The following is a 27,181-nucleotide window of genomic DNA, read 5'->3' on the forward strand; positions in this document are numbered from 1 at the left end:
CACAATTTTTCATCATGACCAAAATTATTAGAAGACATTCTTATATGTCATAGAGAAGCAACAGTCTTACATCCACTGACCCCTCAGATTCTCTCCCTATGCATTTCTCTCAGACCCTTTGAAAGGCTTGAGGGAACATTCAAATCTAGGCAATCTCTGACTTTATTCACTGTGGCCTCCACCCTGCTCCATTTCCTGCTTAGGGCTTCCTGGCTCTGAGCAGGGCTTGCCTCTATATGTATGTGTGTTTAGTTCAAACATTTTATATCACTGACTATTATATTCAGATCATATCCTTGAACATATTTTTTCCCCTCCCCAGGCTCCCTAGCCTAGCCCTTCCAGGACTATTCCAGCTTCCAGGTTCCTTTCAGCAAGCAGCAGCACCACTGACTAAAAATTAAAACTGAAAAAGGTGATTGAATTGTAAGGTAAAATTTGCTTTTTAAATCTCTTTTGAAGTTTTTGTCCTTCATCCACACAGGATTGTGCTCTTGGAGTGATTTCCATTTGAACACATTTGTAATTTGAATGTTTTTGCTTACTTTCAGTTTTCCCATAGGAAAATCAGGTATTGTTTATACTGTACAGAATCTCTTAGGGCTTTCAATAATCACTTTTATTTTTCTGAACATGCCAGAATTGTCTTCTTGTGAAAAATTAAGCTTCATAAGGGAAACAGGAATACAATTCAAGTCCTCACTTCTTTGCTCCCATAGTCCCTCCACCTCTACACACACACACACACACACACACACACACACACACACACTACTTTAAGGCACTTTCCAGAATATAGAATATATTGTTTATTATATTTATTTCAGTAGCTGAGGTTCAATGTGGACAAAATAGAGCTGGACATTGTATAGAATGAGACAAATGGGAAAATTATTGCTTTCTCATTAAAAGAACCATTCAATTTTAATGTCAGATAACTCAGTTTCTCCTAAGAGGTGCATTGCTTTTCATTTTTCTTTTTCCATGAATCTTCTTTAAAACCAAATTTTAGACATTTTAATTTTCAGCTAATAGCTTAACTTAAATAGAAAGACTTGCTGTGTCATACAAGCTATAATATATAACCACATAAAATTGTTACTTTCTGGTAGGATTTAAGAGATTTTTATGAACTAATTTTTTAATTGTAAATAAATATTCATAAGCCATCTTCTAAGGTATCTGGTTCAATTAGATTAGTTATCTTATGTCTTCTGCACCGTCCCCCTGCACACATCTCCCCATATAATTTTGAACCCGTCATCATCCACTGGTCACAATGAAGCAATGCTAATTCAGGACTAATCCTCCTAAGTTCCTGAACTGGTTACACCCACTTCTCAGATGTGACTAGTATGTATTCAGAATCAGCTGCCTTGTTTTCATCTTGTTACTCATATCCATTATTTTCTAACTTTTTTTTTAACTAAAGTGTATTGGGGTGACAATGGTTACATTTCTGCAGTGTGGAGAGCTTGAACTTTTTGTCAGAAGGAAGTTTGTTTTGTCAAAGAAAGATTTTCTTACAAAGTGTGAACACCCTCATTTGACTAATATAAATTACGGACATTTTTTGACTCTGGTCAAGCCCACACATGGTAAATTTGCATTATGAGCAAGTGAGCAGACCTGGGAAAACTGAAGTCTATTTCTGGATTGCCACTCACTTGTTTTGTGTTTTTATGCCGACTCGCAAACAATCATTATAACTGTATTTACTATGTTCGAAAAGTTGAAACAGGAAAAATATAATCATTCCCAAAATGATCTTCTAGAGAAGAAAACTACAAAGTCTGATAAAAATGCATTGGTTGGGATTAACATCAGATTACACATTGTAGAATAAAAGTTTAGTGAACATGAAGGCATAGTAATAAATGCTATCAAAATGAAACAGAAAGAGAGAAAAATATTTTAAAAAATGAATAGGGTATCAGTGAGCTGTGGATAACTACATGGGCCCTGGAGTCTCAGAAGGAAGAGGGAGAGGCAGAAAAAGTATTTGAAGAAATAATGACCTTAAACCCACATTTCTAAGAAGGTTGATAAACCTGAAGCACGCACTCACACACTCAGACACAGGCACTCACACACACACACACACACACACACACACACACACGAAAGTAACCACACCAAGGCACATCATAATTCAATTACTCAAAATCAGTGATAAAGAAAAAATAATCTTATAAGCACACAGAGAAAAAAAGGTGCATTATGTGTACAAGGACAATAGAAGAAAGAAAACAGATTTCCTATTAAAAAAGGTGAGGTAAACTGAAGTGTAATGATGAGTGATAGATTTATTTTGCCTGAAGTCCAGATACTTTTTAGCATATTTCTATCAAATGTAATTTTTAACTCAAAGCAAGCTATGCAGTTCCATTTCTTACCAACGTTTCCACTAAAAGACCTTTGTTCTTCTTGTCACTGAGCCAGTTGCTGCTCTTGCAATCTACAGCTTTATACCCACAGAAATGCCCTTTGTATTTAGATCTCTGTTTTCTCGGTGTGTTAAAGGCCAATTTTACTTTGTAACAAGTTGTAGGATCTTAAGAGTAAGATTTGTTACTCAGTTTAAATTTTTACCCTCTTTATTTCTCCATGATTTGATTGTCAGTGAATATTCTATTAAGTATTTGCACAATCTAGTACAAAAATGATTTCTCCAAAAGACTTCCTGAGAAAAAATTTGAAGATGGTCCATGGTTACCCCATGATCTGTGTTTTTGCGGACAACTGGGAAAAGGTTGAACAGTTCCACAGCAGGCGAGATGACATTGTGATAGCCACTTACCCCAAATCAGGTGAGTGTTGTGGCCTGACAAATGCAGCTCTGACTTCAACCTTTGTTTCCTGAAAATCAACTTCTCTTTAAAATTACTATCATCCTAAATGAAATTAATATTCCTATCAGTCAGTCTAGCCATCTACTTCAAATATATTACAATGGGTTTGAGGGCATATAAAGGGAAACTGCAGCATTAAATTTCTAATAGAATATATTAAGATGGCAGGCTTCCAACAGGTACTTTTTCCCTCAGATTCAGGTGATGGTTATAAAAAATGTTGCCTTTTACCACAGGTACCACTTGGATAAGTGAAATTGTGGACATGATTCTAAATGATGGAGATACTGAAAAATGTAAGCGAGATTTTATAACTGCTAAAGTTCCAATGTTGGAAATGGCTCTCCCCGGACTAAGAATTTCAGGTAATTTTAAACCATCTGGGAATTATAATTTTGTAATATTATTTATGTAGTATATTAATTATTATATTTGTGATTTCCACTCAAAGGAAATGGAGTAGATTTGGTAATATAAAGTGCAAGTTAGAAAGTAGTACAATAACTAAGGTACATTGAGAAACTAGTTTTAGTCCGTTACATATCCAGGTATGATAATGAAAAATGAAAGAATTTTGTTGTAGAAAACAACAAAAAATTTGGTCAATGAGATTAAAAACGTTCCTTATTTTTTATTGACTTTTGTTGTATAGAATTTGGCAGACTAAAGCAATAAATTCCTAATTTAGGACATTGCTTTAGTTAAATAAATAAGTAAAGATGTATCAATACCTCTTAAAACATAAAAGTTATTATTAATCCAATTCATTTTTCCGTTCCACAAATATTTATTGAGTGCTTCTAAAGAATGATGTAGTGTGCTATGGGTTAGATACAAAATGATTAGTAAATTAGATGTCTTATCCCCAAGGAGCTTACAGTAATATTGTAACATTAAATAAGTAAATAAAATAACAATATGTGACTCTTACATATCCAAAGACTTGGTCTCTATGAAAGAGAACAATAGGAGAGTTTACTTTAGATTGGATAATTAGGGATAACCACTCTGAATTGAGATCTAAAGCCATGCACATAGTTAGAGAAAGCATATTTCAGGAAGATAAATTATTTGTTTTAAAGTCCTAGAAGCAGGAAACACACTGGTATAGTTCTGAAACTAAAAAGCAATAACAACTGCACAACCAATAATAACAATAATGAAAGAAGGGAAAGTGAGATGCAAAACAATTGACAACGACTAGGCAGGAACAGATCATGTAAGGCTTGTGGTTCTTAAGATATATTCAGTGAGCTCAGAGAGAATCAGAAATACATGATGTCCTGTGGGCAAGTGAGAAGGGTTTAAGAAGTGAGGCCTGGCTCTCCAATGCTGTTGGAAACCTGGGATAAGAAGAAGTACAGTGGTGAAATTGTATGTCAATAGAAAGAACAGAATCCAAATTCTCTCCCTTGCTGGAGCTAGACAGAGAAGGACCAACTGGCAGGGTGTCACTCCTGCATGGCTTCCTGAAGTCAGAGAGCAAACGCTGAAGCTTGGAACTAAAGGATTATTCTGGGGTAAGCAACCAAAATGAGTGCAAGAGTGAGTTAAGACTCCAGAGTCATAGAAAGTATAAAATGAACAAGTGATAGAATCAAAGTAACCAGGGATCAGGAAGTCAGGGATTGTTGGTGGGAGATGGGGGTTGAGGGTGGGGAGTGAGGCTTGTATCACTGCTAGAGAGTGAAAAGGTGAGTTTCACCAGGTAAAGAAGGATAAACTGGCACTCAGGTTTACTCTGGAGCCTGAACGTGAATACTTGTGATGTCATTACATATTCCCAACATTCATAGTTGAGCATGTAAAGGGTTCATTTAAAGGACCTCACATGGCAAAACAATTACAAGACAGAAGAGGTTGATAAATCCTTCAATAAAGTTGAGGGAGAGAAGAGGAACAACAATATGGGAAAACTTCATAAAAGAAACAGACATAAAAGTTCATGTCATGGCATTGAGGAATAATGAGCTGTGGAAGATTATGATTTCTCATTCCTGTATGCTGAGCAAAGTGTAACTGCCAGGTCATAATGAAATACCTGGTGGAATTTTATAGGTGTATAATTAATTTTTCCAGATAAAATTCAGGTTACCCAATTAAATTTGAAATTCAGATAGCTATTTTATTTAGTAATAGTATATCCCAAATATTACAGTGGGAGATGCTTATATGTAAAGGTATCTGTTGTTAATCTGAAATTCAAATTTAACTGGGATTTTTGCATCTTTATTTCCCAAGGCTGCCAACCCTATCTGCATTGGTATTAAGAGGTTCTTCTGAGTACAACCATGGGTTATGCACTATTCTCTACAGAACATTTGTTGGTGAACAAAACAAGCAACCTCCCTGATCTCATGGACTCTTCATTCTAGTGTCTGTGTTTGGGGGTTGGGATAGGGAGCATGCATGGGAACTGACAATAAACAAATAAATAAGTTATAAATAAATAAATAAGTTATAAATAAAGAATGAAACAAACAAACAAAAATAAGTTCTATATATAACAGTTAAAAGGATATTTTAATAGAGACACACTGGGTGGCTTTTTAGCATATGTAATAAATTTGTGTAAGCAATTGAAGCATAAAATTGTTTTGAAAGAATGAGTCATACAATTATGGGTAGGTGTGCCTTCATATGCAAAAGGTGGGAAGATAATATAGGATTAACAGGTAATCTAGAGGTTAGACTGGATGTAAGTAATAATGTGAAAAATATGCAAAGGACTTTAAGAATTATTGCATGGGAAACCTGAAGAAAGAGACAACAATAATTGAGATCTTAGGGTCTGGCGACTCTAGAGGAGATAGCATCCTTAATAGATATACATGGGGTATAACAAAGGCCACTCAGTCCACTAAAAGAATAGTAAGTGAAAATGATTAGCCAGATCTTGTCAGTCTCTGTCAGAAATTCTCTGAGTATGTCGTTACCCTCAAAGTGCCTTCAGAATGGCTAAATCACTATGTAGTGAGATCCAGGCCCCTGGGTTCTTCCTGGCTGGAAATATAGAAATAAATGGATACTTTCTGTCTCAAAGAAGTTCATATATCCCTTATCCAAAGACTTAATATGAAACCAAATTGTACCACATATTAGTTGTATCACTTTGGAGAGTTCAGCTAATACCTAAAAATTACACAACATTTTCATTTTAAATATATATGACACATAAAGGAAATAATGAAAATGATATCTATACTAAAATAGCTCATGCAAAACAATGACTGATGTGCGAATTACTAGTTATCAACATCTCTTTGACATACAGAAAATAATTTTATAATTATTTATAATATACACAGGTATGATAAAACTCCAAAGTGCTAAGGTTGGTATAATATTATTACTCCTCATTTTGGAGAGGAGAAAGTGAAGCACAGAGACTGGGCTACTTTCAAATGTCTCACAGTGAGAAAGTGATAGAGAGGATTTGAATCGAAGGAGGCTAACCTCAGAACCTATACCTTTAACCATTGTACAGTATTGCCTGTTAGGTACATAATGCCTCTGATTGGTTCAAAATTTAGCAGCATTATACACTGCTCAGAAGTATTTTAAAAGGTTGGTCGAGGAAACCCAGAAATGCGGGCTTCTTGGAGACTCTAATATCTCTGTATGCCAAACTATATTTTCCAAGGTGCAGAGCAATTAGAGAAGAATCCATCACCTCGGCTTGTGAAGACACACCTACCAATTGATCTCCTTCCTAAGTCTTTCTGGAAGAACAACTGCAAGGTACACTATAGACTACAAGTCAGTTTCTTAATGTGACCCTACCTCTTTACTTACTCACATAATTGCTCAAATGTTTCATTTAGTTGTTACCTTGAGAACTGAGCTACATCAGACAGGGTTTCAATTAAAGTGTTTCAATTATTTCAGTCTGAATCTACATACTCAAGTTTTCCAAAGTTATATAGTAACAGGATTCTCATCTCAGCACAATATCTCCAGATGTTCTGGCCTTCTCTGAAAACCCAACATAAGGATGTCAGTTTTTATTTAGTTGTTTGGTAAAATTCTCCAGTGAAAGATCTGTGACTGGATATTTGCTTTTGGGGAACTTTTAAGTTTGAAATGCAGTTTTTTTCAATAATTGTGGGTCTAGTCAGATGATCTATTTCAACTTGGCTGACTTTTGCTAGTTTGTGATATATGAGGAATTCTAAGTTGTTAAATTTTGTAAAGAGAAGTTATTCTTATATTCTCTTCTCAGTCTTTCTTTTAACAGACTTTAGGTTTATAGCAATTTTATTTATTTTAGAGCAATTTTAGGTTCGCAGCAAAATTGTGAGAAAAGCAGAGATTTCCCACACATGTACACCCCGGCCTCCACACATGGTCGGACTCCCCGTTATCAGCATCTCCACCAGAGTGGTGCATTTGTCAAGTTGATGAACCTACACTGACACATCATAATCAGCCCAAGTCCATATTTTACATGAGGGTTCACTAGGTCTTGCACATCCAATGGGTTTGGACAAATGTATGATAACATATATTGTGGGTGCCAAAAAATGTATACACATGACTTGTGTTCATCTTTTTTATCAGTATATGTTGAGTATTACAGTTTTAATACAGTTTTTTTCTTTCTTAAAATGTGTGTAAATTTATTTTGGCATCCTCTGTATATTCGCCATTGTAGTACCATACAGAGTAGTTTCACTGCCGTAAAATCTTATGTACTCCATCTGTTCATCCCTCATCCCCCCAATCCTGGCAACCACTGATCTGTCTCCATAGTTTTGTCTTTTCCAGAATATCAGATAGTTGGAATCATATAGTATGTAGCCATTACAGATTGGATTCTTTTTTCACTTAGTAATAAGCATTTATGTTCCCTCTGTGCCTTTTCATGGCTTGATAGCTCATTTCTTTTTAGTGCCAAATCATATTCCATTGTCTGGATGTACTAAAATTTATTTATTCATTTACCTACTGAAGGACATCTTGGTTGCCTGCAAGGTTTTTGTGTAGACCTTATCTGTCAGCTCCTTTGGGGAAATACCAAGTAGTGTGATCGCTAAATCATATGGTATGACTATTTTTAATTTTATAAGAAATTTCCAAAATATCTTCCAAAACAGCAGTACCAGTTTGCATTCCCACCAGCAATGAGAGTTCCTATTTCTCCACATCCACAGCAGCATTTAATGTTGTCAGTGTTCTGGATTTTGGTCATTCTAATAATTGTAGAGTGGTATCTCATTGTTCTTTTAATTGGCATGTACTTCATGACATATGATGTGGAGCATCTTTTCATACCATTATTTGTGTCTTCTTTGATTTTGTCAGTCTCGTTAGCTGTTTTTCAATTTTATTGATTTTTCTTAAAGAGCCAACTTTATGTTTGATTAATTCTCTAATGTTTTCCTGTTTTTAGTTTCATAGATTTCAAATCTGTTGCTTTCCTTGACTGTACATTAATTTTTTTTTTGTCTTAAATAAAATACAATTCAATTAATTTTCTTTCTCCTCATCCTGTAGATGATTTATCTGGCTCGAAATGCCAAGGATGTTGCAGTCTCATATTACCATTTTGACTTAATGAATAATCTGGAACCCTTTCCTGGCACATGGGAAGAATATCTGGAAAGATTCATGACTGGAAATGGTAGGTAGGACTTAGCCTAATATTAATAAGTTTTTAAAAATATTATCAGCTATTGCTAGTATAACTTTTTCTTTCAAAACAATTATTTTTCCAAGTCAGTGACAAGTACACCCAAATATTATTTAAAAACTAAATGAAATACGAGGTCAGACAATTAAGTTTGCGAACTCATCCTAGAAAAAGTGCTACATACATCATTGCTGAATATCACTATGATCACCTTTGAAGTACACCCCTTGGGAAGCTATGCATCGTTGCCAGCACCTAGTCCACCCATCAAAGCAATTTTGGAACTCTTTTTCTGGAATGGCCATCAGAGCCATTGTTGTATTACCCTTGATGTTCTGAATGTCATCAAAATGTATTTCCTTTATCTTTGTGTAAAGAAAGAAGTCATTGGGGGGCCAGATCAGGTGAGTAGGGAGGGTGTTCCAATACAGTTATTTGTTTACTGGCTAAAAACTCCCTCATAGGCAGTGCTGTGTGAGTTGGTGCATTGTCATGATGCAAGAGCCATGAATTGTTGGTGAAAAGTTCAGATAGTCTAACTTTTTCACACAGTCTTTACAGCACTTCCAAATACTAAACTTCGTTAACTGTCCAGTTGGTACAAATTCATAATGAGTAATCCCTCTGACATCAAACAATGTTAGCAAATCATTGCAACAAGTTCTCTAATTTAATTGTCTGATCTTGTATTTCTAATATTTTACTATGATATGAAATATATAAACCTGGTATTAAACACTGGCTTAATGAAAATATTCTTTAATCTCTTTTCAGTTGCTAGAAATCCAATCTCAGTTCCTGTTCACAATAGAAATTGTTTACCTTGCCGAAACCATTAGTAAAATCTATCATACATATAAATATAGTACTTAGATAAATAGTTGATATGAGTACTTCATAAAAGAATAGTTCTTTCCATGTGAAGTTAAGTATAACCTATTGAAGGTCAATGTATTTTCAGTTGAAATGCTTCCTTTGTACTTTATTTTTTTTAAATCTTGTTGTTTGTAAATTCATATTTGGCTGATTATATATATTTTTTAAATTAGCTTTATTTCTCAGTTCCCTTGATTACAAAATTCCAGAGAATGCTTAGACAATTTGACTTATTGTTCAGAAACAAAGCTTTAATTTCATGAATGCTTATGGAAACAGACTGTTTCTCTGGTTTTAGTTGCCTATGGTTCCTGGTTTGATCACGTTAAAAGCTGGTGGAAGAAAAAAGAAGAACACCCAATACTCTTTTTGTACTATGAAGATATGAAAGAGGTAAAAATGGTAGAAATTCATCCTGGATAATTCCCCCACTAAATCATGGGGTAAAAGTATAAATATATAGTTTTCAACATAATCTATAGAGTCCAGAATGATATGATTGCTTTGCCTACTCACCATGCCTGCTTACCCAAATCTTGCTAAGATAATTAATGACTTTCTAATTGTAAAATCAGTTATGTTTTTATTCCTCTTATACTTTTTAACCATTGTGTTTTACTGAGCACCTTTTCTTTTTTCATGATTTTTTATTAAATTTATTGGAGTGACATTGGTTAGTGAAAGCATATAGGTTTCCAGTATAAAATTCTATAATACATCATCTATATATTCATTGCATTGTGTGATCACCACCCAAAGTAGATTCACCTTACGTTACCATGTGTTTGATCCCCTTTACCCTCTTCTATCACCCCTCACACCATTATCCTCTGGTAACCACTAACCTATCTTCTGTGTCTATGAGTTTTGTCTGTTTGTTGCTTTCAGTTTTATATTCCACATATAAGTGAAGTCATTTTTTCTGTCTGACTTATTTCACTTAGCATGATAATCTCAAGATGCATCCATGTTGTCGCAAATGGCAGTATTTCATCTTTTTAAATGGCTGAGTAGTATTCCATTGTGTATATGTACCACATCTTCTTTATCCAGTCATCTATTGATGGGCACTTCTGTTGTTTCCATGTCTTGGCCACCATGGATAGTACTACAATGAACATGGAGTACATATACTTTTATAAATAAACATTTTCAGATTTTGTGGGTAGAGTCCCAGAAATGGGATTGCGTGGTCATATGGTAATTTTATTTTCAATATTTTGAGGAAACTCCATATTATTTTCTATAGTGGCTGTACCAGTTTCCATCCCCACCAAGAATATGAGGGTTCTTTGTTTCCCACAGTCTCTCCAACACTTGTTATTACTTTTCTTGTTGATGATAGCCATTCTAACAAGTGTGAGGTGGTATCGAATTTGATTTGCATTTCCCTAATAAGTAGTGAAGTTGAACATCTTTTCATATATCTGTTTGCTATTTGTACAACTTCTTGGGAGAAGTGTCTATTTAGGTCCTCTGCCCACTTTTTAATTGGATTGTTTGTTTCTTTGTTGCTGAGTTGTACAAGTTCTTTATATATTTTGGATATTAGCCCTTTATTGAAGGTGTTTGCAAATTGTTTGAAATTATCTTCTCCTATTCAATTGGTTGCCTCTTTGTTTTGTTGACAGTTTATTTTGCTGTGTAGAAAATTTTTAGTTTGATATAGTCGCATTCATTAATTTTTACTTTTACTTCTCTTGCCTTTGAAGTCAAATTCATAAATTCCTCTCTGAACCCAAGGTCTATCAGTTTAGTATCTATTCTTTCTTCTTTGCAATTTACTGTTTCAGGTCTTATATTCCAGTCTTTGATCCATTCTGAGTTAATTTTAGTACATGGTAACCGATAGCAGTCTAATTTCATTCTTTTGCATGTGGCTTTCCAATTTTCCCAGCACAATTTATTGAAGAAGTTTTCTTTACTCCATTGTATGTTTTTGGCTCCTTTGTAAAAAATTACATGCCCATTATATATGTGGGTTTACTTATGGTTTCTCAATTTTATTCCTTTGGTCTGTGTTTGTGTTTTTCTTCCAATACCACACTTTTTTGATTATTGCCACTTCGTAGTATAATTTTATGTCTGAGAGTTTTGATACCTCTGGCCTTCTTCTTTTTTCTCAGGATTGCTTTGGCTATTTGGAGTCTTTTGTAATTCCATGCAAATCTGATGATTTTTTGTTCTATTTCTTTAAAAAATGTCATTGAGATTTTGATGGGGATTGCAGTAAATCTTTATATTACTTTGGATGATATGGCCATTTTAACTATGTTGATTCTTCCAATCCACGAACACAGAATAGTTTTCCATTTCTTTGTTCTTCTTCAATTTCTTTTTTTTTAATTAAAGTTTATTGAGGTGACAATTGTTAGTAACATTACATAGATTTGAGGTGTACAATTCTGTATTACATCATCTAAGAATCCAATTGTGTGTTCACCACCCAGAGTCAGTTCTCCTTCCATCACCATATACTTGATCCCCTTTACCCTCATCTACCACCCGCTTCCCCCCTTGCCCTCTGGTAACCACTAAACTATTGTCTGTGTCTATGAGTTTTTGTTTCTCATTTGTTTGTCTTGTTCTTTTGTTGTTTGTGGTTTATATACCACATATCAGTGAAATCATATGGTTCTCTGCTTTTTCTGTCTGACTCAATTTCTTTTAACAAAGTCTTGTAGTTTATAATGTATAGAAGGTACCATATCTGTCATTCTTCATATCTATCATATCTGCTGTGATAAGCAGAAAAATTTGACCCATAATTAAGAGGAAAAATCAATCCATTTTAACTACCCCAGAACTAACATAGATTCTAGTATTAGTGGGGAAAACATTATAGTAATTAGTATAAATGTATCCCATGTGGTTAAAAAGCAAGATGGGAAGATTAAATATACTAAAAAAAAAAAAAAAAATGCAGTACCTGATATAGCACCTACCACATACATAGGGGCTCAATAGTCACTTGTAGGAATAACTGATTGCTTGAATGAATGAATGAATGAATGAAAAAATTAGTAATAACAAACATTTTAGTGACATCAATCCTACTTTGCATAACAGAAATCATGCCCCAGGTAAAAATCTCCTTTGCTCCCAAGTATTTCTGGGAAACCCCCAGATTATTTCTCACATCTTATCAAAAAGAGTCCTCTAAGTTTTTCTGTTCTGCACAGGCCCCACCCTGCATCACACTTGTTTGCAGCCCACAGGGAATCTGTGGTAAACCTTACTAGTTTTTGAGGCAATTAATGTAAATTTGCCAGTATACATATACAGATGCAAAACAAATATGATTTTGGTTAATCAAAGTTAAGTTACAAATTCTTTAGAAGAGAGAAAATTGTCCTTCTGTACCAAGTATCTCTCTCTACTTTCTGGATGCACGAGCAGCATTTATTAGCTTTATGAAAGAGCAATTTTCACTGCTGAATATATTCCCTTTTCTCCACAGAATAGAGAAGTACATTTGCTGGGTTGAGCTGGTATCCAAATTCTGAGTCATATATAATACTGTCCCCCACATGACACTCTCATGTTAACCATTTCTCTTATTCAGCTAAAATGCCTTATTCAAATCAACTCATTATATTGATTTACAGTCTGGCCCAATCAGCTTTATAAGCATATCCAGATATTTTGAATCCCACTCAAATCTTCTACATACTTCATACTTAAAAGACAATGTTTTTCTTCTGTCATGTGTAATTTTTAGACAAAATTATATAAGAGGTTTAATATAATAATAATATAACAAAATTATAAGTACATATCAAGAATAAAATTCAGAGGGAAATCTAATAATTTACATCAGGTTTATGAATGTCTGCATAAATTCTCAATGAATGAGGTGAAAGAGAAACACAGCAGAGAAAGATTCAATAGAAGTCAGCACTCTGTACTTTAACTTCTACTGGTTTATAAACTAACACCATCAGTGATACTTTGGCAGTGGACAGATTATTCTCCAAATACTTTGAATCCCTAACAGAAATTTCTCTCTATTTGCCTGTCCATCTATTTCCTAGTACCACTACGAACTTTTCTTTTGGCCTTTTCTCCACTATCATTATTTCTGACCTTTTACTCATTCTAAGCACTGACACCCCTTAAATTAATTAGTCATCTCATTCTTCTCTCTTCAAGGTCTGATACATAAAATATTGCTATAACTTTCCTTCTGGGGAACTCCCTGCCAAAACATATACATGTGTGCACACGTATACACACACACACACACACACACACACACACACAGAGTTAATAAGACACACTATTAAACGCTATTGCTTCCTTATGGCATTATAGATACAGTCCAAATCTTTCAGTAGGATATCCAAGGATGTTCTCAATTTTATTCTAACTTATCTTTCCAGTTTTATAGCCTCTCTCACTCCTGAGCACAACTCAAACCTAACTCCAACCACTTTGCTTTTTTTCCCCCTTTAACACAATGAGACACTAACACCTCCAAGAGTTTTAATTATTTTCTCTATTGGAAATTCACCCTCTAACATCTCAAAAAAACATGCATCTTGGTCAATTCTGATTCATCTCTTTCTCGGCTTAGATGCCATCTCCTCAAAAATGTTTCTAGACCTAATCCATGCAGCTTTTAGTTTAGCTTCCTAAAAAGTTACAAATATTAAATTTACATCATTAGTATCTGGAAAATGATCCATTTCTTAGATTTTGTTCTTTTTAGTCTCAATGGCTAATGAATAATTTGGGTCTTGGTAGCTTTGCCCCTTCATTAGAATTTATTTTTAATAAATTATGTCCAAGCAAGGTCTAATCAGTATTTGCACTTTAAGGCAAACATACTTGAAGTTGTCCATAAATTTATTATTTTTGTTCATAAATATTGTTATTAAAAACAACAAATAAATTTTGAATAAAAATAGAAAAAAAAGAGGTAAGACGAATATAAAAGATAGGGTGTCCCTAAAACATGCACAGTTCAAATCTGATTACAAATTCAGCTTAAAATAACTTTTAAGATTTTTTTTCTAAATATTGTTAATATTTAGCCCAAGGTTTTTTCTTATTGTACTTTGAACTAAAAATATAAGGCTTAGTACAAACAAAATATTTCTATTTATTTTTGCTAACCACAAATTATTGTTTTTTCATTTTTATGATTAATTTTTAAAAATTATTACTAGACTTAACCAAATATGAATTAAATATTCAGAATTAACATTTAAGAAAAAAGATTATAAAAATTATAGTTTTTACATTGTTAATGATTTGTTTACCATTTTCTTGGATATATTTCTTTACCCACCAATAGAATCCAAAACAGGAAATCAAGAAAATTACTAGATTTCTAGAGAAGAACCTGAATGATGAGATCTTGGATAAAATAGTCCATCACACCTCATTTGGAATGATGAAGGACAACCCTCTGGTGAATTATACACATCTACCAAAGACAGTGATGGATCACAGCAAATCCTCTTTTATGCGCAAAGGTGAGTTTAATATCCCTCTTTCTGAGTTTAATTTCCCTTTTCACTTTCTATTGAATTATTCTGAAATGAGGATTAACTTTGTGATCACTACCAAATTACTTAGCCTTGAGTATTTGATACATATTTCTCTTCTTATTTAATAATCTGCTAAATGGGAGAGGTCTTGTCAAATCTGATGTCATTCTAGATTTATTTTTAAATCTTCAATCTTTGTCTGAATTGGAATAGGCCTCCTTCTCCTTCTCATTGATAAACTCAGTACAGTATCATTTTTTTTAAAGACCCCCATATCATTTAGAAAACAGTGGTCACATTATTAAAAAGGATTCACCAAGAGAAAGGGCTTTCTCTTTTTTTTTTTTACTTTATGGGAAGTTTTTGCTCCCCCCAAATACTGACTGAATTATAGGATACATGGAATCTAAATATAACTTAGGTAGATGACAATAGAGAAATATTGCATTCATTGTGGAAATACATCTTTACTTCTATTGAAGCAAGTCCTATATATTGTGGCTTGTTGTATGTGACTTGTGCCAAATGTTTTAATAATGATAAAAACAATGCATTTAACAAATTATTAATTTAAACAAATTTGAGAACTTATCCACCTAATAACGCTACCCTTTGTTTTCAATATTCTTTATTTAATTGGACAGAATTGAATTGCACTTGGTGCACTGGGAAGTAAAAATAACCCTAGGAATGTATTGTGCATAAGAACATGTGGATGAAAACCCTTAATTTTGAAGGAGTTATATGGTTAAATTTTTGTCTAAAACGTTTTTCTCCATAACTTATTAAAATGGCAAATAGTCCCAGTGTTTTAATTTTTTTTAATTTTCAAAAACACTACACTTAAATGCTATTTTTCTCCAGATTTACCTTTGTGTATATGCTTTAAACAAAGTTATTAAATTTATTGGGGTGATATTGGTTAATATTATATAAGTTTCAAGTGTACAATACATCTACATATTCTATAACACATCATTTGTATATTGCAGTATGTGTTCACCACCCAAAGTTAATTCTCCTTCCATTATCATATATTTGACCCCCTTTATCCTCTTCTACTTCTCCCGTCCCCCTTTACCCTATGGTAGTCACTAAACTCTTGTCTGTGCTATGACTTTTTGCTTATTTGTTTGTCTTGTTTGTTTGTTGCTTTCAGTTTTATATCCTATATATGAGTGAAATCATATGGTTCTCAACTTTCTCAATTTGACTTATTTCACTTAGGATGATAGTCTCAAGATGCATCCATTCTGTCGCAAATGGCAGACTTCATCTTTTCTTCATTACTCGACAAATGGCCAAGTAATAGTCTATTGTATATTTGTACCACATCTTCTTTATCCAACCATTTATTGAAGGACACTTCGATTGTTTCCATATTTTGGCCATCATGAATAGTGCTGCAATGAACATAGGGGTGCATATATCTTTCAAATAAATGTTTTCAGAATTTTGAGTAGATACCCAGAGTGGGATATCTGGTCTGATAATGCTATTCCATATGATAATTCTAATTTTTTGAGGAAACTTCATACTGTTGTCCATAGAGGCTGTACCAATTTACATTCCTACCAGCAGTATATGAGGGTTCCTTTTTCTCCACAACCTCTCCAACACTTGTTATTACTTGTCTTGTTGATGATAGCCATTCTAAGAGGTGTGAGGTAGCATCTCATTGTGGTTTTGATTTACATTTCCCTAATAGCTAGTGAAGTTGAGCATCTTTTTATATATTTGTTGGCTGTTTGTATGTCTTCTTTGGAGAAGTGTCTGTTCAAGTCCTCTGCCCATTTTTAAATTGGATTGTTTGTGTTTGTTGTTGTTGTTGTTATTGTTGAGTTGTATGAATTCTTTATATATTTTGGAAATTAGCCACTTTTCAGAGGAGTTGTTTGCAAATATCTTCTCCCATTTTGTTGGTTGCCTTTTTGTTTTGTTGATGGTTTCTTTTGCTGTGAAGAACATTTTTAGTTTGATATAGTCCCATTCATTAATTTTTACTTTTACTTCTCTTGCCTTTGAGGTCAAATTCATCAAATCCTTTCTGAACCTAAGGTCTATCAATTTAGTCTCTATTTTTTCTTCTTTGCAATCTATTGTTTCAGGTCTTATATTGAGGCCTTTTATTCCATTTTAAGTTAATTTTAGTACATGGTGACAGCAGTCTAGTTTCATTGCTTTAAATGTAGCTTTCCAATTTTCCCAGCAGCATTTATTGAAGAAGCTTTCTTATCTCCATTATATGCTTTTGGCTCCTTTCTCAAAAATTATCTGCCCATATATATTTAGCTTATTTTTGGGTTCTCATTTCTATTCTGATGGTCTCTATGTCTGTTTTTCCTGCTAATTCCATGGTGTTTTTATTATTGTCACTTTGTAGTAGAATTAGAAGTCTGGGAGTATGACACCTCCAGCTGTGTTCTTTTCTCTTAGGAATGCTTTGGATATTCAGGGTCTTTGTGATCCATACAATACTACTCTGATACCAAAACCTGGTAAGGATAACAGAAAATAGAAAAAAAAAAAAAAAACACACAAAAACTACACACCAATATCGCTGATTAATACAGATTCAAAAATCCTAAACAAGGGAGCATTTGATATCTTGCTCCCCAGTATATGTCATCAGTTTGTGTCAAATAAACTCTTATGAAAATTATTTTTAAAAAAAATCCTAAACAAAATACAAGCAAATCGAATACAACACATTAAAAAAATAATGCAACATGATCAAAAGAGGTTCATTCCAGGGGTGCAAGGGTGGTTCTGCATATGCAAATAGATCAATGTGATAAACCACATAAACAAAATAGAAGATTAAAATCATATGATCATATCAATAGCTGCAGAAATAGCATTTGACAAGACACAACATCCATTTATGATTAAAACACTTAATAAAATTAGTATAGAAGGAAAATGCCTCAACATAATAAAGGCCATCTACGACAGCTAATATCATACTCAATGGTGAAAATCTGACAGCTTTTCCTCTACGATTAGGAACAAAGCAGGGATGCCTCCTCTCACCACTGCTTTCAACATAGTATTAAAAGTCCTAGCCAGAGAGATCATGCAAGAGAGAGAAATAAAAGGCATCCAAATTGGGAATGAGGAAGTCAAATTGTCACTTTTTTCAGATGACATGATTCTTTATATAGAAAACCCTAAAGACACCATTGAAAAGCTATTAGAAACAATAAACAAAAACAGTAAAGTTGTTGGCTACAAAATCAACGTATAAAAATCTATTGCATTACTATATACCAGCAATGAAATATCAGAAAAAGAAATGAAAAAAAAAATCCTTTTGCAATTGCAACAAAAAGAATAAAATACCTAGGAATATACTTAACAAAAGATATTTTGTGAAAGACCTATACACTGAAAATTATAAGACAGTATTAAAAGAAATCGAAGAAGATACAAAGAAATAAAAAGTTATTCATGGATAGGAAGAATCAACGTAGTTAAATGGTCATATCAACCAAAGTAATATACAGACTTAATGCAATCTCATTCGAATGGCATTTTTTTAAAGAAATAGAACAAAATATCATCAGATCTGTATGGAATTACATTTAACTTTTCAAAAGTAACCTCTAGTCTAGGAGGGCAAATAAAATTTTTCATTGTAAATGGTGCATTATAAGTTTGAACAAAGAAGACTAACATACACACACACAGAGACACACACACAGACACACACACAGTCACACACACTTTTTTAGTGTAAGACTCAGAAAAAAATGTATTTCTTAAACAGGGCAAATTTTCATTATGCCAGATCACTGAATGTAACTTCCAGGAGAATTTTATCCTTACTCATGAAAATTGATGCCACCCTCATGATATCTCATTAAGATATAGAGGTAGAGGAGATAAGCTCAGTATGTGAATTCTATGATTTCTCCAATTTCATCCTTAAAGAATGCATACTGGTCTAATAAGAGATGTCTTTACATGCTTTCCAGAAGTAGTAAATAATATGTCCTTTGTGGTCAGATCAATCTGGGATCTGCCACTCCCTGAATCTATGACTTTGAATACATTCATTAATCTGCCAAAACTCTGGTTACATCACTGACAATATGGAGAAAGTACTAACATCTATGGCTCAAGTTTTTTGGGAGGATAATGGTAAATAATATGTAAGCATTTAGAATATTTTTCTGATCATAAATAATACATACAAAAATAGCAAGTCTTACTAACTCAAATAGTTTAAGATTCATCTCTCCTTTACTCATTCATGCATTCAATAATTCATCCATTAATTTACATATAGGAAAAACTCTCCATGAACACCTATCTGCAGCATGAATTCTCTAAGACACACATGGTTGAATGACACGTGCATCTGCCTCAAGACATTCGTAATGTAATGCAAGAGCCATGCATGTAAATAGATGGTGAAAAGGGCTCAATATGACTGAAAAGCCAGGCACACATAGCGTTGAAGGATGCCATGCTGGATAAATCAATGTCATAATTTAGTCACACAATAGTAAACATAGTAGGGAGAGGATAGGTGATGTCCAGTGTTTATACCTATGTCCCAAATTGCAATAAAACAGGAAAATCTGGGCTTTGACCAGAATTTATTTTATCAAAATAAAAATTTTTATACATTCCTTACTCTTGTGAAGCAAATGTGTTTGTGTGTTATAAAATTTATACTCAGATTATTGGAATACTTTATATATGACTCTTTATTGTTTAAATCTGTGCTCTCTGTTTTTAATGACATCTTTACAGATGTACTGTCCTGAAAATACACTTCCCTCACATACATCCCAAAGAGCTCTTTCCATCTGGTAAACATAGAACAAAGTATAACAACCAGGGAAACAACCTTGTCTAAGGGTATGTTTTTCATTAAAAGGATTCGAAATCTTCATCAAACCATCAGGGTTAATATAGCTTGCAATTCAATACCGTGTTTCCCCAAAAATAAGACCTAGACAGACAATCAGCTTTAATGTGTCTTTTGGAGCAAAAATTCATATAAGACTGGGTCTTATACTGATTATATTTTGTAAGACCTGGTCGTATAGTATAGCAAAATAAGACCAGGTCTTATATTATGTTATATAAGATCCGGTCTTATAGTAAATTAAAACTGAGTCTTATATTAATTTTTGCTCCAAAAGACGCATTAGAGCTGATTGTCTAGCTAGGTCTCATTTTCGGGGAAACATGGTATAGTATATTTAATAACACATTATAGAAAAAGTAAATATTTTCTCCCAAACACATTGGCAGTGCATTGAAAATGTTTTTATTTTTTAATAAATATTTATAAACATCTAAGTATAACAGATTAAATAAATTTATATCACATATGTTTTACTTTTGAAGAAAGGGTTCAGGGATGTTATATGTTTAATGCTATTTTTCACATCTAAAATGCAAATACAGTATAAGTCTAGGGAACTCAGAAATAACAAGTATCCTACAAGAATTATACCATCCGTATTTACACATTCTGAGAAATGATACTTATCAGCTTTTTATTCCGAGGTTTGATTGTGCTGATGACCAGTCCTTTGTAGAGTTTCCAAAAGTTATTCATTAAATAAAACATGCCCTGACCATTTCCAGTGTTCAGTGGTAACCCCATGACCCAGGATAATTAGAAACAGTAAAAGAATCTCTTTCAGGAAACTATTCTATAGCCCATAAATTTAGGCAAGGAAATTAACCCTTATCAGAACATGTCTTTAAATATCAGCCTCTGTTTAGTCATAAGCCACCTTTCTAGATGGGATTACCAGTAAAAGAGAAATGACATTTTAAAATATTCAAATACAAAGAAAGTCTTTCTTTAATTTTTCTAAGTTTTTCTTTTGATATACGTTAGCTTTTTTTCATAATGGAAATATTTCGTTCCTTCATATATTTTCATATTTGTTATTTTTAGGGATTACAGGCGACTGGAAGAATTACTTCACAGTGGCCCAAAATGAGAAATTTGATGCCATATATAACAAGGAAATGTCTGGAAGTGAACTTCAGTTCCGCACAGAGATAAAAGAGCCTACGCAGCAAATCTGAAAGAAGTGACCTGTGATTTGTTGAAACGGGCAGTTCTGACTTGACTTGGATTTACAAAGGAAAGAAGTGTTTTTAAACAATTGATTTTTCAGTGTCATTAATCAGTTTCCAGTTTTGCTCCTGACTCTGAGCTTCCAAATTCCCTAAAGTTAAGGCCAATTGCTATCTTTTCATAGGCTGTTCCTGCCTTTTCCTATACTAGTACTGACAAGAAAGCATTTATCCGACCTAATCTCCATATATGTTGGCTTAGAATTAAGTTCCCCCATTTACTCACGTGGCCCAAGAAATGCTGTCTGCACACTGACACCACATTTCCTAGCTCTGCCCTAATTTCCCTTTGCTGAAAACTTGACCCAGGACAGTCTGTTCCACTGTTGCCTTCTGGGTTTCAAGTTGTTCCCTGAGTCATAGCTCATCTTTGTGCAGTGTCTCTATTTTGATAACACAGTTCATGTGCCAAATCATGTGATTCGGAGTTTGAAAATGTTTCTATTCCTAATCTGATTTTCCAAATTTCTGATTACTGAGTCTCTAATTTCTGAGTTTTCAAAGGTGAAAGATCTACATTAGTCTCCCTTGAGCTCTTCCTTGGGAACTAGAGCTCTACTCTGAGATCCCAGACTGAGGGGTGAAACTGCTTCCTGTGTAGAGTCCTTTCCAGACCTTTATGGCCTCTTTTGAACTTCTGAGAATCACCTACTGCCGTGCTTGGTCCCCATTTGGGAATTTCAATTATTTCACCTTGTGTCTAAATAGGTTTCGATACCTTAATAGTACCATCAGTACCCCCAGATTAAGATCATAGCTGCTGCTAAAATTTCCCAATCTGGTCCCTAAGGGAGATTCTCTAGGCTGAATTTCCACTATGCCCTCCAGACCCACATCCCTTCTACCTACTATCTTATACTATGCCTCTCAAAGTAGATTCTTTGATAAATGTCTCCTTAGAACACTCATTGTTCAATTCCAGCTTTGCCTTAGAAATAGTTATTTCTATAGCCTTGTACAGCAAGATCTTTTGCCAGCAAGTCATAGTTGCATGTGCCAAATTCAATGCCAAGCCCAGGTTCCCAAACTCAACCTTGGTTTGAATGCCCTGGGCCCTTATTCATTCTGGAGAAGAGTTCTGACACATAACAGGCCTCCTGAGCCATAACTGAGTTAAGGTGACAACTTGGGTTGCAATAGTTGGCCTTCACAGGTGCATCTCTGCTGTCAGCCTCTGCAGCTGGAATAGCTCCTCAAGCTTATAACTTCTTTCTTTCCCAATCCTAGGGGATTGATCTAATGCCAACTGCAAACCTCCTAAGAGTGTTATATCTATGATTCTGGAGATAGTTGTTCTGATACATTTATTATCACGTGTTATAAATTATTTCAGGAAATGAAATGTATGTGTACGTTCCTCAGAAACATGTTTAGTAGTTAACCTTGAATGCTTAGGGGTATTGTAAACTAGCTCCAGCTTTCTAGAATACTCTTGCCAACAAGGAAGTAAAGCCAATCATGTATCCATTTGTTTTATTATCTCTATTAATAAGTTAATGTGGTATGATTTCTGATACTATAATCTATTTTCGAAAACAATTAAATGTCTCTGAACTAGTCTTTAATCTGTCTAGTAGATTGGCTGCACTAACTGCCTTCACTACCAGGATAAAATAATTCCACTTTTCTTAGTTTTCCTGTGTGGAAATAAGTCTCTGTAACTGGACTTTATTAATAAAATTTGAGTGAGCTTTAATTATGCCCTAAGCATTTTGGGGGCACTGGAGATAGAGTGGAAAAAAAAATAGAATTTAGATTTTCCCTTACATTCCTTACAGGTTGTTGCCTCTTATCCATTTTATAAAATTAGTTTCAGGTGTACAAAGCAATGTAATACACGTTTACACCCCTCACAAAGTGATAACCCCTTCCCCCAATCTACTACCGCTCTGACATTATGTATAGCTGTTACAATGCCATTGACTATATTCCCTATGCTGTACATTACATCCTGTGACTATACACATATACATATTTAATTATAGTTGACATTTAATATTATTCTCTGATTCAAATATCGACACCCTGGTTCACTGTCTCATCAGCTCATGCTCACATCACACACATATAATAGCACTCCTGCTAGAATTCCAGCTTCAAAAGTACTTGATATCCTGTGAAATCATTCAGAAAACTGCCACCAAATTAATTTTCCTAAAACAATGAATTTACCATTATTTCTCCAACAATCATTAGTATAATTATCAAACAAAGCCACTTAGAATAGTCTCATTCTATTTTTCTCTAACCAAAGCACGTGATGTAAGGACAGTGAACAAATATGTGGCAATGACATGATTACTCCCCCAGCCATGTCACCTCACTAATCAATCAATGAGTGTTTTCCAAAAAGCCAAAGTATGGTTTAAAAAATATTTTCATTATAGCATTCAAAGCAAGTACTAGCACTTGTTTAGAATAGGTACCTACTGTGAAATTTTGTTATTATTGGTCAAAGGGAAAGCGCCAAAAGACTCCCAAGGGAACGGTATCTTGGATTGTCCATTAGTGAGATGCTTAAACTTTAGAAAACCTGTAAATACGATTTTAGTTTCGCATCTGTAAAATTAGGTAATTGGTTTGTGTTTCTTCCACATTCCAAAATTCTATGGCTCTATTTGCTTCCTCTTTCCTAAAAACTGTGTGTAAACTGTTTCCACATGTGCAAGCATATACACAGATACATATATGCAAATACATATATACATGTTCATATGTTTACATATCCCATTGGTTAGGTTTCTCTGATGAATATAGTATATATGCTGAACTTTATTGCTAGTTCATGCTTTCATGAAAGCTTTTGGACCAAGTCTTTTGATTATTCAGTTATTGCATGTGTTGTGAGCTTCCAATAGGTTAGAAGTATTTAAAGCTTTATGATTCCTCCCTCATAACTCTTCCAACATGTAGTGTGAAACAGTATCACAAAGCATTCTACCTTATATGCCAACAGCTATTAGCAAGGAGGCAAAAATAAAGCTATATATCCTTGTTCTCTGCCTATCAGGCACTCCATAATACCTTTCATGAAAGATGCTCCTGAGTGAGATGGAAAATTGTTCTTACTAGCGGTAATTAGTTGACCAGTTCAGAATCGTAATCCTAGGGCATTATTCTAATTATCTAGTGATCTTAAAGGTTTAGCTTGTAGTGTCTCCAAAATAATCTTGAAAAAATTATGTACCATCTCACACATTTTAAATTCATGTTTGATTGAATAGCTGGGTAACATACACTAGCCAAGTTGACACCTAACTTTTTTTCCAATTATAAGCTTAAATAGTAGTGAAAGATAATTTACACTGTCCAGAAAATGTTGACATTTTAAAATAAAACTTTTGTAACACTTTCAAAAATGTTTCCAATGAAATTCAAATACTTTAGTGATTTGATATTCACCATTATTCATATAAAATGCAGGAAAATGTCACTTTACAAAGTGATTTGGAAAATCATGATTACTTTTCTATTTTAAATAAAATTTCAATATCACTTTTCTACAGAATTTTATCACAAAACTGCTTTCATATTTTATACTGATGCTGTTTTATTTATAACCCTATTATATTTCTCTGCAATAAAATCATGAATATATATTTAAATTTAAATTTTAAAATGTCTTGTGATCATAAGTCTTTAAGTAAATGATAAGTCTTTAAGGTAAACTTTTATAGGAAATGTCTCATTTAATAAGATAGATGAATATTCTTTTTCAATTAGTTCTTCAGTCCAGATAATGATTACATGTTGATACAATAATATAGAATTCAGCATCTGTTCTACCCATTTAATTTTTTATTGCTATAAGTGTCAAAAATGTATTTCTTTAAATAAGATAGGAATTTTGTTTTACAATGTCTCTCAATTATGTGAATTACTTCTGACAAAAAAAAAAAATCACATATCAAAAATCATAAGAATCACCAAAAATTATAATGATCTATTGGATGGCAACTCTATTAGATTCTCCTTTCTTGTTATTTGTTGAATGCAAAGAATTGAAAGCCACCTGATGTTCAAAAGGATTTTCTACTCAGGAATTAGAATCATGCTTTGTCTCACTTTGGAGGAAGAATGACAAAATGACTTTACTAAGACTTAGCATATAACCTTTAATTACTGATGCTACATTTTAACTTAAAGGCAAATTATTTAACCTGATGAACATTTCAAAAGTTGGGAAAATTAAAGTATTATTCATTAATATATACCATTTTCAATTCAATACTTCTGGTAAAATATTTTTTATGATGTGCTGTAAATAAATTTTCTTTATAATTTTAGGATTTAGAATAGGATATTCAATCTTCCATTTATACTTATTGGTCATGTCAGCCCATATTATCACATGAGTTAGATCAGATTTATTAGCATTTTATTATTTCAAGGACAATAAAGAACATTCTAGTAAATTCAGATAAGAGGTAGAATTCTACAATATTCAAAATCCATCCTCAAAATCATAGCTTCTACTTTCCAGAACTTGCATAATTATAAACCAAAAACCTTATTATAACACGTTTTAGATACATTGAAGAACGTATCAAAATGCTTTGCAGTATATTGGTCAGCACTAAATTTGACCCTATAAAGAAAAAAAAGATTATACCAAATCAATTGTATATGTAACATAATAGAGGGACAGATCTTGAAGAAAAGAGATATGGGCTTTTCATTTACTAGGCCTCAGTTACATTTCTATTTCCATCTTCCAGTCTTATTGACAGTTAAGTCCAGAGGTTTATAAATCATACTGCAAGAAATTCCTGGGGTTTGTAATAGTCTCTCCAAAGGCTGCCAAGGGACTGGAGACATAGCAATAGGGGTGATGGGCATTTGGCCTATCCTCTCTGGTTTCAAGTACAGCAGGTATGCATTTTTGCTTTTTTTAAAATTAAATTTATTGGGGTGACACTGGTTATTAATATTATATAGGTTTCAAGTGTACAATTCTATAATACCTCATCTATATATTGCATCATGTGTTCAGCACCCAGAGTCAGTTCTCCATCTCATATATTTGACCCTGTTTATCCTCTTCTACCACCCCTGCTCCCCTTTACCCTCTGGTAACCACTAAACTGTTATCTGTGTCTATGAGTTTTTGTCTATTTGTTTGTCATGTGTGTTTGTTATTTTCAGTTTTATATCCCACATGACTGAAATCGTATGGTTCTTGACTTTTCTGTCTCACATATTTCACTTAGCGTTACAATTTCAAGATTCATTCATGTTGTTGCAAATGGCAACATTTTTTTCTAAAGGCTGTGTACTATTCCATTGTGTATATGTACCACATCTTCTTTATCCAATCATCTATGACAGGACACTTCGGTTGTTTCCATGTCTTGGCCACTATGAATAATGCTGCAATGACCATAGAGGTATATATATCTTTACAAATAAATGTTTTCAGACTTTTTGGGTAGATACCCAGAAGAGGGATCGCTGAGTCATATGGTACATTTAATCTTAACTTTTTAAGGAACTTCCATTCTGTTTTCCATAGTAGCTGTACCACTTTATAATACATTCCCACCAACAATGTTCATTTTACTCCACAGCCTCTCCAACACTTTTTATTACTTATCTTGTTGATGATAGCCATTCTAACAGGTGTGAGGTAATATCTCATTGTGGTTTTGATTTGCATTTCCCTAATGTCTAGTGAAGTTGTGCATCTTTTCATATATCTGTTAGCCATTTGTATGTCTTCCAGGGAGAAGTGTCTGTTCAGGTCCTTGGCCAATTTTTTAATTGGATTATAAACTTCTCATTTAGAAAACTTTTAGATTTATAGAATTATTCTAAAGACAGTATAGAGGGTTTCTGGGTACCCACACCCAGTCTCCCCTATTTTCAATAGCTTACATTAATATGGTACATTTGTCACAATTAATGAACAAATATTGATACATTACTACTAACTAAAGTCCAGACAATAGATTTTCTCCGTTATTCTACACTGACATTTTCTGTTCCGGGATCCCACTCAGGGCACCACATTATATTTAATCATCATATCTTCTTATGTTCCTTTTAGGTGTGAAAGTTTCTCAGACTTTCCTTGTCCTTGATATTTTTGAGGAGTACTGGTTAGCTAGTTTGAAGAATATTTCTCAGTTGGGATTTATGTGACATTTTTCTCATGGTTATACTGAGGTAACGTGTTTTAAGGAAAAATGGCATAAAGTACCATTCTTACCACGTCA

At 33.6% G+C, this 27,181-nt stretch overlaps 1 protein-coding gene across 2 annotated transcripts; it reads left to right on the forward strand.

Moving 5' to 3' along the window:
* Positions 1–357: 357 nt before the first annotated feature.
* Positions 358–24,438, forward strand: SULT1B1 (sulfotransferase family 1B member 1). Of its 2 annotated transcripts, XM_019715641.2 has the most exons (8): positions 358–431; positions 2,624–2,810; positions 3,089–3,217; positions 6,496–6,593; positions 8,349–8,475; positions 9,659–9,753; positions 14,660–14,840; positions 20,782–24,438. In XM_019715641.2, exons 2-8 carry the CDS (start codon positions 2,663–2,665, stop codon positions 20,913–20,915), a joined length of 912 nt encoding a protein of 303 aa, XP_019571200.1. In that variant the 5' UTR covers positions 358–431; positions 2,624–2,662; the 3' UTR covers positions 20,916–24,438. The 2 variants fall into 2 exon arrangements, with proteins under 2 accessions (XP_019571200.1, XP_019571199.1); XM_019715640.2 differs by lacking the exon at positions 358–431 and having other exon boundaries at positions 2,497–2,810.
* The last annotated feature ends 2,743 nt before the right edge of the window (positions 24,439–27,181 follow it).

The sequence above is a fragment of the Rhinolophus sinicus genome, linkage group LG02 (genome assembly GCF_036562045.2).
Source record: "Rhinolophus sinicus isolate RSC01 linkage group LG02, ASM3656204v1, whole genome shotgun sequence".
Classification (NCBI taxonomy): domain Eukaryota; kingdom Metazoa; phylum Chordata; class Mammalia; order Chiroptera; family Rhinolophidae; genus Rhinolophus; species Rhinolophus sinicus.